Below are 14,086 nucleotides of genomic sequence, written 5' to 3' on the forward strand. Positions count from 1 at the left end.
CCACGCCTGGCTAATTTTTTGTATTTTTAGTAGAGACGGGGTTTCACCGTGTTAGCCAGGATGGTCTCTATCTCCTGACCTCATGATCTGCCTGCCTCGGCCTCCCAAAGTACTGGGATTACAGGCGTGAGCCACCGCGCCAGGCCTCAAACCAAGTTCTAAGAGTGAATACAGATTTACCCACTTAAATGCTAGAGGCATACATTCAGAAAAAAATATTATTAGACTGCAATTTGGACCCCAAATTTAACCAGCTGGAATTCATTTCGCATTTCATATTCCTCAATCTCTGGAATGAAAAATAAGTGTCTTTTAATGGGAACTTGTATTTTATCCTAAAGATGGAACAAAGTGTACTGGGCTGAATTATTTCCCAAATAGGCATGATCTGTCTCGTGTTCTGGGTTATGATGAATGATAAAACAGGTTTGGGTGAGTTGGCTTCTTACTGATGTATGAATCGCACGCTGATTTTATGGGTATGGACAACAAAGGGAGGAAGCGAGGCCTTCTACTGCAGCATTCTAGAAGTCGTATAATAAACACTCTCAAAACAACCACAGGAGTCCTTCAGGGCCCAGGCATGGCCCATGATACAATGAAAAGGTTTCAATGACTGTATTAGAATAATTTTCTGAAAGCTTGGAATTACTGGGTTTCTCCAATCTTTTCCTTACTTCAGGGAGACATGGTGACTAGAGTTGGGTTGAGCCACACTGAAGCCCAAGGCAGAAGGAAATATCAGTCATTCCAATCCTGTCTATTTCAATTTTAATATTTATTTATCTATTTATTTATTTATTTTGAGACAGTCTCTCTCTTGTTGCCCAGGCTGTAGTGCGATGGCATGACCTCGGCTCAGTGCAACCTCTGCCTCCCAGGTTCAAGCGATTCTCCTGCCCCAGCCTCCAGAGTGGCTGGGATTACAGGCATTTGCCACCCCACTCAACTCATTTTTTTTTTTTTTAATTTTTATTTTTAGTAGAGACGGGGTTTCACCATGTTGGCCAGGCTGGTCTCAAACTCCTGACCTCAGGTGATCCACCCACCTCGGCCTCCCAAAGTGCTGGGATTACAGGTGTGAGCCACCATGCCTGGACAATATTTTAATATTTTGTTCATCATGACTTTTTGCAGTACTTTTTATTTGAAAAATATTGCATTAACATATGATTTATTTTGATTACTGAGTTTCTTGGAGCCCTCTTAAATTTTGTGCCCAGGGGAAATGCCTTGCTTGCCTTACCCAGTGGTGGGTATTTCAAGAACACTGTGATTTTGTAATGGATTTCACAAGGAAGAATAGTAGACTGAGAAGTAATTGAGTTTTTTGTTTTCAAAGGAATTTGTTTATGGGACTGTTAGTGATGTTCGGGATGCCAGCACATTTTCTGTTCAAGCCCTGAACTGAAGACCTAGGTATTGATGATGTTGCACAGCTCCTAACTGTAGCATACATATGGTCAGACATATCTTTATGTCCATTCTAAGCTCAAAGTACAGACAGAAATGAATCCAAGGCCAACTATTCACGTGGAACTTGATGTGGTCCCTTCAACTAGCAGGGTATTGAATATGAAGGGATTGTTTGTGATTTTGCAACTTAGTGAAAAAAAAATAGTCACCCAGCCATGTCTATGCGCTGAGTCAGACACCTCTCATGTGTCACTAGGCCCTCTCTGAGGACCCCCGTGGGTGGCTGGCTCAGCGTAGGCTCTGCAGACTTCAGGCAGGTGCACAGTAACAGCATGTCATCTCCTGCCCACATCAATCACCTCCACCTCCACCCTTTGCCTTGGGGCTTCCTCATCAACCCAGGCAGATGCCAGGTGCAAGACTTTGCATGGGGAATTGGTGCTCTGTGGAGCACCTTGGATCAATGAGAGACAGCAGCTGGTGGTGTAGGGTCCAGCCCTACGGGGCTTAGCAGGTGTTCTCCCCATGTGTGGAGATGAGAGATTGTAATAAATAAAGGCATAAGACGAAGAGATAAAGAGAAAACAGCTGGGCCTGGGGGACCACTGCCATCAAGACGCAGAGACAGGTAGTGGCCCTGAACGGCTGGGCTCGCTGTTATTTATTGCATACAAGACAAGGGGGCAGGTTAAGGAGGGTGAATCTTCTAAGTGATTGACAAGGTGAAGCAAGTCACGTGATTACAAGATAGGGGGCCCTTGCCTTTTAGGTAGCCGAAGCAGAGAGAGAAGGCAGCGTAGGTCAGCGTTTTCTTCTCTGCACTTATAAGAAAGATCAAAGACTTTAAGACTTTCACTATTTCTTCTACTGCTATCTACTACGAACTTCAAAGAGGAACCAGGAGTACGGCAGGAGCATGAAAGTGGACAAGGAGCGTGAGCATTGAAGCACAGCACCACAGGGAGGGGTTTAGGCCTCCGGATGACTGCGGGCAGGCCTGGATAATATCCAGCCTTCCACAAGAAGCTGGTGGAGCAGAGCGTTCCCTGACTCCTCCAAGGAAAGGAGACTCCCTTTTGCGGTCTGCTAAGTAATGGGTGCCTTCCCAGGCACTGGCATTACCACTTGATCAAGGAGCCCTCAAGCGGCCCTTATGCGGGCGTGACAGAAGGCTCACCTCTTGCCTTCTAGGTCACTTCTCACAATGTCCCTTCAGCACCTGACCCTATGTCTGCCAGTTATTCCTAGGTTATATTAGTAATGCAACAAAGAGTAATATTAAAGGCTAATGATTAATAATGTTTATAATAATGATTGATAATTGTTCATTGCATCTCTATATCTAATTTGTATTATGACTATTCTTATTCTAACTATTTTCTTTATTATACTGAAACAGTTTGTGCCTTTAGTCTCTTGCCTCAGCACCTAGGTAATCCTCTGCCCCATGGTGGATAACTTTTTAGTCTTCTCCCTGGAGCCTCTGTCCTCAGACACAGTTCACACAGCTCTCAGGGGCCACACTGCAAGATCAGCATTTAGAATTTTGTGTTTTAAAACTTTTTTTAAATTTTAATTTTTGTGGATACATAGTAGGTGTATATATTTATAGGGGACATGAGACATTTTGATATGCAATGTGAAATAAATACATCATGGAGAATGGGGTACGCATTCCTTTAAGCATGTATCCTTTGAGTTACAAACAATTCAATTACACTCTTTAAGGTGTTTTAAAATGTATAGTTATTATGGACTATCGTCACCCTGTTGTGCTATCAAATAGCAGGTCTTATTTATTCTAACTATTTTTTGTACCTATTAACCATCCCCACCTCCCCTATTCAGCCATAAAAAAGAATGAGATCTAGTCATTTGCAACAACATGGATGGAACTGGAGATTATTATGTTAAGGGAAATAAGCCAGTTACAGAAAGACAAACATTGCATATTCTTACTTACTTGTCAGGTCTAAAAATCAAAACAATTGAACTCGTAGACACAGAGGGTAGAAGGATGGTTACCCTCCGGGGCTGGGAGGATCAGCATTTGGTTATACCTCTCAATGGCCAGTCTGATGAAGAATCCTCATAGCAGCTGCCTCTCCACTCCCCACCTTCCCATCCTCTCTCTTTCACTTCTGGCACTGCCTTCTCTAATAAAACCGTAGTGCAACCGGCATCTGCCTCATGCTCTGTTTTCTGGGAAACCCAGACTAATATATATTCTTCACTACTTTCCTGCAGATCTTGGTGCAACAGAACTGTCAGGAAAATTTACTTCAAAAAATTGTACCTTTAGAAGATTGTAACCCTGTAGTACTCGACCAATTAGGAACTGGGGAAGGGACTTGCATGCTAGGAGATAAATTACCTACTGTAACAGTCCTGGGTGTGCCTGCCTACCAGATACCCGATCTTGGAAGACCACCATTAAAAGTCTCGCTTCCACTGTTAAAAAAAAAAAAAAAAAAAAATTGTACCTTTAAACACCTTTCCTGCCTTTTTATGGATACCGGGCACGTATGAGATTATCAGAGGAAACATTTAGAGGCACAAGGATCTTCATATACCCATTTGTTATTTAGATTCCCTTTAATCGGGGTTTTATTAAATTCTGAAGCGCTCTGCTTTTATTCATGAACACTGCCAAGAATGGAAACCTCACTTTCTGAAGCTGTGTGAGTTGCTTGGCACGTGTTTAAGAACCCAGAGCGTCTCACCTGCCTCCTGGATCCTCCTGTGTCCCCTCCACAGAGTCCCAGCACACGCACCACCTGCCTGGCACATGGCCAAGGATGCAGGCTGTGATTTTGAATTCTGGTGTTGAACCTTAGATGGGTGTGTAGCATGTTCTAATGGTGAAATAAGGACAATATTGAAGGAAGTCATTGTGAGGGAAATGTGTCTTTTGTTTGAAAGAGCCAAGTGGTGTTACTATTTGTGATCGGGAAGGTCAATCCAAGTGGAATACACTGTCTCACAGAAGGCCACCTGTCTTTTGTGGAGGTCTCTGGAGATACCAGTAGGGACATTGCTCTAACATGTTTAAAGAGGGAGGGCCAGTGTCTCTGATGATGTAGATAGACACAGAGCTGGCTTGAGCACCAGGGATGCTGATTTCAGGCAGTTGAAGGAGGAAGGGGCTGTCCTTCTTCTAGACTCTTTGGTGAGCGTCCAGGAAGATGTCATGTCTTCATGAGGGCAAGGTGTTGCAGAGGGTCCCAAACAGGAGCATTTTATGTAAAAGAAGTCATTAGGGTGGGTGTCGGGCTGGAGATGATCAGGAGAAGAATGAGAACATCTGAGCTGAGTATTGTGATATAGACTGCAAGACTCATGGTGGCATTCTCCTGGGAGTGGAATTATTAGACAATCTAATGGATCTGGTTTTGCTGTGGTTGAAGTTGATGCTGACTTTTTCCTCTACTACCATTCTACTACCTGCTTCTCCAGAAGAAAATATAGCAAAATCCCACATGTATCAACCCATGCTCTTCTTAGCAGTCATAACTGACTCACTCTCTAGATCCCTTGGAAAACATCAAAGAAGATATCTGCTGACAAATTCACAGATATCTAAATGCATATTCATGAAGCTCTCAAATACTTAGTCCTTAGTTCTCTAGATAATTCTAATAGCATATTTTCTACACCTGCATTAAGTTGGTCATTGTGGCTATGCCTATTTGTTTAGGGACAACTTGTACTGCCTTCTGCATAACTTAACATATTAAGCTTTATTGATATCTAAACTGAATGACACATTGGTGGTATTCATGATACCATTGAATCATTTCTGAAATTCCTAAGAAAGAGCTCAGGATTCCAGAATCTCATATCAGGGTTTGCTCTGAAGCCAATTTATTGTGCCCTGTTTCTTGAATACTTGATTTCATTTATTAGTTCAATTATAATAAATAATACTTTTGAACTATGACTACTTCTGTTCAGTGGGCAACATATGTTCTTAGGATGATGAACTTGTAGTTGGAGCTCATTTAGAACACAGATAAGAGATCACAACTTCTCCTATTTGGGGATGAGAGTGGGGTGGAGAGAAAAGGCAGCCTCTTCCCGAAGACACTAACTTCTGTCATTTCATGAAAAAGAATCTTTTCCTTGGTTGCTTGGAGAATGACCTACCTCCATCTGTCTGTTCATTTGACCATCCACCCATCTACCCATCCATCCACCCATTTATCTACTCATCTGTTCATCTATCCATCCATCCATCCATTCATCCACCCACCCATTCATCCATCCACCCACCCATCCATCCATCCACCCACTCATCCATCCTTAGGTCCACCCATCCATTCTTCCATCCATCCATCCATCCATCCATCCATCCATCCATCAATCAATCCATCCACCCATTCATCCATCTATCCATTCATCTACCCATCCATTCATCCATTCAACTACTCATCCATTCATCTATCCATCCACATATCCATCTGCTATTTATTTTAGTAGAGCCTAGCTCTGGGTGCTTATGTTATTTAAACATTAACAAAGATCTGATAGCATTTCTGGAATTGAGCCCTTGGCTGTTGTTTGCCTCTGCTTATTCCTGAAAGCCAAGTGTTCTAAAAACTCCAGCCTGTGGTGTTAATGAAGTCACATTTACCTTCAAACTCAAATCTTACTGCCTCCTAACTCCCTGCCTGCTGATAGAGGCCCTCAGGAGGGATGCTGCACACAGTACTGAGAGATGCTTAAGTACAGTGGCTAAAAGGAAGGGCTCCAGAGCCAGCTTCTTGGGGGCTGAATTCTGCCTCTGCCTCTTCCCCACTTCGTGGGCTTGAGCAAATTCCTCTCTGTGCCTCAGAATATAATTGGTAAAGTTAGGCTGATGAGGACACTAAGGGCATCTACCCCATCAGGGATGCTGTCAGAACTCAATGAGTTGATGATGCTTGAGTGCCCTTGAAGCCTGGCCCCAGCAGCATGAGCCATGATTACCCGACACCCAGCCTGGTGTAGACTCTCTCCAGTATAAGTTCAGTGAAACTGCAACTGCCTGGCATTGTAAAGACCAGACCCTGGGAATAGGGTAGCTCTTGGAGAATTCCCCCTCTGCCCTCAGACCTCCCTTGAAAATGTCAAAAGGTCTCAAAGAATTCTGAAATGAGATACTTTCAATAACGAGTTCTTTTTTGTCAGGATCATTTTTTGATGTGAGACACCTTTTCCTATGACATAAATCACCTTCATTGTGTCTCCATTAAATAGAACCTGACATAAAAACCGCATCTTAGAAATCCCGAAAAAATGACTCCTTTTCTCCCCTGTGCACATTTCATTTTGGTTTTCCTCTGGTTTCTAAAAAGTGATCTTTTATGGAACAAGTTATTCATGACATTTGAAAGGCATCCATGTTTAAGGCATTTAAAGACAGTGGGGTTGAGCATACACCTATTTTGCACTTGCCTTCCATTTAATTTGACTTTATTCTACTCTAAAACACTGTTCTTTTATTCCGTGAAATTTTCTTTTATTTGAGCCATCTGTGAATTATGCAGGGAAAGATACTGGATTTGAATGCCAGAGTTTAATCACCTGAGGTGGCTGTTCCATCTCGGATTTGGTCCAACTCAGTAGTAGTCAGATTTCCACCCAGTGCAGCAAACGTACGAGCCTTGTGTTTAAAAAGAGGAGGCATCAATATAAGGATAGACAAAAAGAAGCAGGCATTTTTACTTGCAAATCTGCTATATTTAAGAAATGGTTTACCTGATTTAAATCATTTCACATTGACTCACATGGAAGGTGAATGGTATTGGTAATAAGTGGGAAGCTTTACTTTGCTTCTTTATTGGGTTATTGTCTGCATAATGCAATAAGCATACACGAGGATGGTTCACTTTGTTAATATAAATCTGGATCATTTACTCTATTTATTTATACTTTTCAGACTCTGAAAGCAAGGTTTTCCGAGATGATCCATTTACCATTTACCATTAATTAAGGGTTGACAAATGACCTGAGAATTTCTTATGACAATGTTGAATGTCAAAGGGAACTGATTGTTATTTTTCTGATATTGTTTTTAGGCTAAAGACCTGGACCCAAATATGAATTTTGAGGGTACCTTATCCCTTAGTCACCTATCATGGTTTTCTCCTTGTTCGGTGCTCTGCTGTTTTTTTCTAGGATCCCATTCCGATAGTGGCATCACAGTAGCAATTCCTGAGGTGAAGGAAGTCCAGGCTCCAGTCTTGACTCTGCCACTCATTAGCTGCATGATCTGGGGCAAGTCATGCTTCCTACCTCCCTCATTTTCTTCATCTGAAAGTTAGAGACTTGGCCGGGTGCGGCGGCTCATGCCTGTAATCCCAGCACTTTGGGAGGCCGAGGCCGGTGGATCACGGGGTCACGAGTTCGAGACCAGCCTGGCCAACATGGTGAAACCCCATCTCTACTAAAAATACAAAAATTAGCCAGGGGTGGTGGCACGTGCCTGTAATCCCAGGTACTCTGTAGGCTGAGGTAGGAGAATAACTTGAACCTGGGAGGTGGAGGTTGCAGTGAGCCAAGATCCTGCCACTGCAGTCCAGCCTGGGACAGAGCGAGACTCTGTCTCAAAAAAAAAAAAAAAAGTTAGAGACTTTATAAGCTTTTCAGTCCTTTTCAACTCAAAGCATACTTTTTGATAACAACCAAAAAATGGGATTGACAAAATGCTTCTCTCTCCATAACTAGAATCACGTTAAGCTTTGAGGAAACACCCTTTCTGTTTACATATGTGGTGTATTTCACGTGGCTCCCCAGACTTCACACCCAGAGAATCTTGCCCAAAGAGTTAAGTCTAACCTTAAAAGACTTCATACTTCTAGTTAACCTGGTAAAATGAAAATGCACAGGACAGGTATAAACAATGGCAGAAAAAATACTTTATAAGTAGGAGGAAACATAAGAGTTTCTTAGTTGATTAAAATTTATTTAAAAAGAAGACATTGGGCTGGGCGTGGTGGCTCACGCCTGTAATCCCAGCACTTTGGGAGGCTGAGGCGGATGGATTACGAGGTCAGGAGATCGAGACCATCCTGGCTAACACGGTGAAACTCCGTCTCTACTAAAAATACAAAAAATTAGCCGTACGTGGTCGTGGGTGCCTGTAGTCCCAGCCACCTGGGAGGCTGAAGCAGGAGAATGATGTGAACCTGGGAGGCGGAGGTTGCAGTGAGCCAAGATTGCGCCACTGCACTCCAGCCTGGGCAACAGAGCCAGACTCCGTCTCAAAGAAAAAAAAAAAGAAGACATTGGACATGGTGACTGGAATGAAAATACAGCAGCCTAATGACCGTCATTAACAAAAGTAACAGTGCTAATCTTGTAGCTGATACAGAATCTTGGCTGTTGCCTTCATATTTTCAGTGAAGTTGTGCTTGATCTCCCTCTTGGTTTCTCTTGTTACTGGTGACTTGCATTCCTAGAGCAGTGGATGTGGATGAGGGGACCGGTCTGTGCAGCTTCAGTACATCCTTTCTTGGTGGATCCATTCCTACTCTCACTAGCACAGTGCTTTAGCCATCTGAGCTAAAGTAACATAGAACTTGATATAATGCAAGAGATATTTGCAACAATAAAAGAGACAAAAGTAATCCCGAGTATATCTGACAACAATTTCTTTTTTCTTTTATTTTTTGCCTTTAGCGACAAGGTGCTGGGGCAACCAATGGGAAAGACAAGACATCTGGTGAAAATGGTAAGAGGACATGAATAGTCCAAGTTCCTTCTCTTTTGCCATCTGCAGCCCTGGGTACGCAGCAGGTGTGGATCATACATCCCATCCCAATCAGCTTACTATATGTGTCTGTGCTTCAGCTTACAGAGGATTTTAGCAATTCACAATGAGCACTGAGGTCTGGTTTTATGAAGAAAACTGAGCTAGCTAAATGCTGTGATAAGAAGTTTCCCTTCCATAGGAGGACTCCCATTTTGGGCAACATGGCAATTACAATGCAAATCCAGTTCTCTGCTTTCTTCATTAGGGTGGGCGAGAATCATCCAAGTTGTTGTGAGGATAAAATGAGATCAAATGAGATAAGTGATTTGAAAACTGTGAAGTACACAACTTCTGAAATGATGTTTTAAAACTTGCTTCAGCCCTCCGGAGCACACAGAATGTGGTGCTGGTCCATTGGAAGGTGCTGAGTCAGTGAATGTCACTGCAGTGATTCACCAGCAAATAAAAATGATAGCAGTGACAGGAACATTGCATCCTGCCTCTTCATGGGCCCATCTCAACCATGACCGTGAATTGTAGGAATGATCATCATATTTTTATGGATCAGGAAATGGAGGCTTGGCATTGGGGTGAGATTTAGCTAGAAATGGGAAGTCCATGGATCCTGAAGGAAATAGAGCCAGCTGGAACCCCAGGTCTCTAACTTTAGCAATTGACATAAGAACAAGCATAATAATAAAAAATACTCAGTGGTATGCACCAAGGGCCACAGCATAGTTCCGGTGAGGTGAGACTCTGGGTGTTCTTCCTTTCTGTTAACTCAAGATGAACTCTCCTTTTATGGAAAATGACTCTTGCTTCCAACCGGATGAAATTGATGCTAGTGTCCACCAATCAGATTGTGGATAATGCCAATCTCAAATACCATCTGTTAAAATTCCCTGGGGCCTCACAACCCCTTTGGAGCCTCTGTGGTGGGTCTGAGCTGAGCAAGACTCAAGTATGAGAATGTTACTCTGCGTCTGCAGCCTGCCAATGTGCCCACCCATTTAGGGCAGTCCTACTGGGCAGGGTGAGTGCAGTGTCCCCTGGGTAAAGGCGTCATCATATCAATAAGTAGAGAGGTGGGGGCTCCACAATGTCCTAATTGGAGCTAGGGGGCTGGGAGAAGAAGGAAACAAGGTTTTCCATGAGGCTGATGGCTCTTCCTTTGCTGCCCAGGGCTTCTCCTGTCTCCTGCGTGTGAGTTGGGGTGGGTGTGTGGGGTACTGGCAAGGAAGGCAGGAAGCAGAGGAAGGAGCAAAGGATGAGGCTTAAAAGGGAGGAGCAATATTGTAGTTGCCTATATGAGGAAGGACCCACTGCCTGCCATAGGGGAACATAGGGCGCTGTGAGCCTCCACTGATTTTCCCAGTTCATACATTCATAGCCATCTGTTCATGCAAGTTCCTTTCCACTGAACCTCACAACCTTAGATTTACAGAGTTTTACAGTCAAAAGCCTTCTCAGAGATCCTCTATTGTAGTGATTCTCAACTTTTTTTTTTTTTTTGAGACAGAGTTTCACTCTTGTCACCCAGGCTGGAGTGCAATGGGACAATCTTGGCTCATTGCAACCTCCACCTCCAGGGTTCAAGTGATTCTCCTGCCTCAGCGTCCTGAGTAGCTGGGATTACAGGCACCCACCACCACGCCTGGCTAATTTTCGTATTTTTAGTAGAGACAGGATTTCACCATGTTGGCCAGGCTGGTCTTGAACTCCTGAACTCAGCTGATCCGCCACCTTGGCCTCCCAAAGTGCTGGGATTACAGGTGTGAGCCACCGCACCCAGCCAACATTTTTGTTCTCACAACTCCTTTCCATTTTAAAGAATTCTTGAGGACCCCAAAGAACTTTTGTTTATGTTGGTGATATCTATTGATGTTTGTCATGCTGGAACCCTACTGACTCTAATAGAGATGGTACTGAAGAAAAGACCTGGAGCCAGTGAACAAGACATAGGATTTATTGAGGGGAGTTACCTATAGGGCAGTCCAGTGGTGGTGGGCTGGATAAAAGAATCACAACTGTCTGTAACAAGCATGCAGTTTACACAGCGTTTTCACTTAGCACCCTCCCTCTAGCAACTTCTACTTGGCAATCTACATTCATTCCAAAACAAAGGTCCCCAATCCCCTGTATGGCCTGCATCCCATGGGATGGGCTGGGAATTCAGATGTTCCTCATAGATAAGAATGAATCTCTACACTGGCCACTCCCAGACTCCTTAGCTCGGAACTCAACTCTAAGCACACATTCTTCTTAGACCATAGGGTCATTCTCAGGGTATGCTTAAGTTAGGCTATTGATATCAGGTGTATCTGCCATACACTGTTTCCTATATTAGAAATTAAAATAGAGAAAGTTTTAAATGGTTTTCTTATTAATTTATTAAAAATAAAATAATAAACCTACTACATGTTAATGTAAGTAACATTTTAAAAAATGAGAAGTCATTATATTTTCCAAAATGGAAAAGATATTTAGTAAAAAGTGGCAATTTTACATTTCTGCAACTCTCTTTAAAGTCTGGCTTGACAGAGGACAGCTGGATTTTCATATCGGCTTCTGCATTCAATCTGTTATATCATGTGATGTGTAGCCTATGGAAAATTCCACTGCTCACTTGTGAGAGTATGAGATTTAAAAAAGCAAATAATATCCTTTAGGATCAAACTCTTTCCTTTTATAATAATAATGTATTTTATAAGACCAAAAATGTTTTTGATCTTTTGGGCTCCCTTAAAGGATGTAGGCACCCCCCAGGGTACCTGGTTCACACTTTGGGAACTACCGCTCAGCATGTCTCATGTCATGCCTTGAGGAGCCTGAAGACTAGGCACGTGGTGACGAAGCCAGGACTAGGTCCTATGTGTTCGACGTCTCTGCCCCTTGGCTTTATGTTGGCATCCTATTGGTCTTTCAAACCATGCTGACACGCTCAGTGCTTTGTACCAAAGGGAATTACCGGCTACCTATAGTACCTATAGTGATGCCATTTTCTGCCATTCAAAGACACGGAATTTCTTTTAGCTGAAAACTGGTCCACACCAATGGAAACTGAGTGAGGTTTTTTATGGAGGTATAAAAATTAATTAAATGGAAATATTCCTGATGCTATGAAGAAGGCTTTTCATTAGATAATTCTAGATATTAAATGATAGTCACTTTTGGGTACAAAAAGGAATTTGAGATTATTTTACAGTTACCAGATAATGGCAATGTATAAATGTAAATTATTATTAACATGCTATACTTTAATTTCAGCTAAAACTGCCTATATATGATATTTGTACGTGATACTTTATTATAATTTAAAGTCTGTGCTTTTGCCTTTAAAAAGGAGCAAAGACAAAAACTGGAACAGCCCAAGAAAGATGAGGGTGAAAACTTCTAGAAGTAATCTAAAAAACATTTTCCTAAAGAATTGAAGTTACTTAATTTTTTATTCTTAAATTCCTGATATGAGATGATCATCTTGGAATTTCCGTTTTAACCTAGTATTACATTCCATTGAAATTCAAATGATTTTATTCTGTCATTACAAGTATCTAGGGAGATCTATTATGTTAATGTATATTTCCTATTAATATCAAATGAAGCTGTCTACATGTCTTGAAGGAGCGAGGACCCTTGAGTATTGAAATATGAAGTATTAAAAAAAACCATCAAAATGTTATGAAATTTGGATAGTAACACTTAATAATAAAAGGAACATTCTCAATTGTATTAATTGTCCGTACAAGTCAGGGTGTTCGTAATCCAAATATTGTAAATTTAGTTGAGGTCTCCATTTAACGTATAAAGCAATAAAGACTGTGGGAGTGAACTATAGGTGCCTTGAAATTATTTGGATCACAAAAAACCCAAGTCAGGTACATTAAAACTTCAGAAGGTATTTAGATTCCTGGGCTTTCCTGCCATTTCATTACATTGAATATTATCTTGAGAGCACCATTTGCTGGGAATCAAATTTCTCATAAATTCAATATTTATTTTTGTTATTGTTGTCAACATGGTATTTATTGATGTGAAGTATGACCTACTGCATACTCTCCAGAATGTTTCAAAATCCTTCTCATTTTCCCAGGATGTTAACCTCAGTACACACACTCAAACCCGATGTTTCTACTAGAACTAGATTTTGTGGTATCATCTGCAATAGGAAGACAGGTTTTTCAGAAATATTAGGGTTATAATTTCTTTTTAGTGTAGAAAATAAACATTTCAGGGCTTGGAGGTTCAGAGATTTTTCATTCCTATATGAGCAAAGTGCCTTCATCATTTGATTAGTTAAGCCACAGATTTCATTTCTGGAAAAAACTTTCTACTTCAAAGAAGCAATAGCTCATAGCTTCCATTATAAATCTTTTTGTCTCATTTAAATGGCTAAATTAAATTCAAACATGTTTACAAATATAGACACAACCATCTGAATCTAGATTATTCACTACAAATTAGTAATTTGAACACAACCAAAAGATTTTTTGGGGAAACTACAACTTTGCTGGATTTCTTGATCCGTACCTTGATATTGGTTGTCTGGAGAGGCTCTAAGAGTTAAATTTTTTTATTGACACACAAAAGCAGAAAAATACTGGAAGCAGAGTGGCTGCTGGGAGCCTTCCTACCTGAAAAAGAGATTTATGAATAATAAACCTCGTGATGGGGCTTACTTTCAGAGCTTGGAGGCTTACCCAAGCTAAATTGAATTGCTAAAACTGGAATGGATTTCTCTTGACTTAGTGAGCTGTGATGCATTTGTTTCCAAAAGGCTCTGTTTCTGCAAGTGGAAGGTGTATGAACACACCTGATTTTAAGAAAAGAATCCCCTCACATCCTGGCTGTAGGTAAATGCTACAGAGGAAAGTATTATTTTGAACTACCTGTGAGACTCACTGTAGTTGTGTTTCTTTGAGTGTGAGTAGCCTTGCA

The 14,086-nt window shown here is 41.6% G+C and overlaps 1 protein-coding gene across 1 annotated transcript in view; it reads left to right on the forward strand.

Annotated features, from left to right (window-relative positions):
• PCP4 (Purkinje cell protein 4) overlaps positions 1–14,086 on the forward strand; it is a 61,785-nt gene that overhangs the window by 21,971 nt on the left and 25,728 nt on the right. Inside the window, exon 2 of the mRNA XM_054468796.2 lies at positions 9,079–9,130. Coding sequence (XP_054324771.1) covers positions 9,079–9,130 — 52 coding nt within the window. The remainder of the gene's footprint in view (positions 1–9,078; positions 9,131–14,086) is intronic.

This window comes from Pongo pygmaeus, chromosome 22, assembly GCF_028885625.2.
Source record: "Pongo pygmaeus isolate AG05252 chromosome 22, NHGRI_mPonPyg2-v2.0_pri, whole genome shotgun sequence".
Taxonomy (NCBI): Eukaryota; Metazoa; Chordata; class Mammalia; order Primates; family Hominidae; genus Pongo; species Pongo pygmaeus.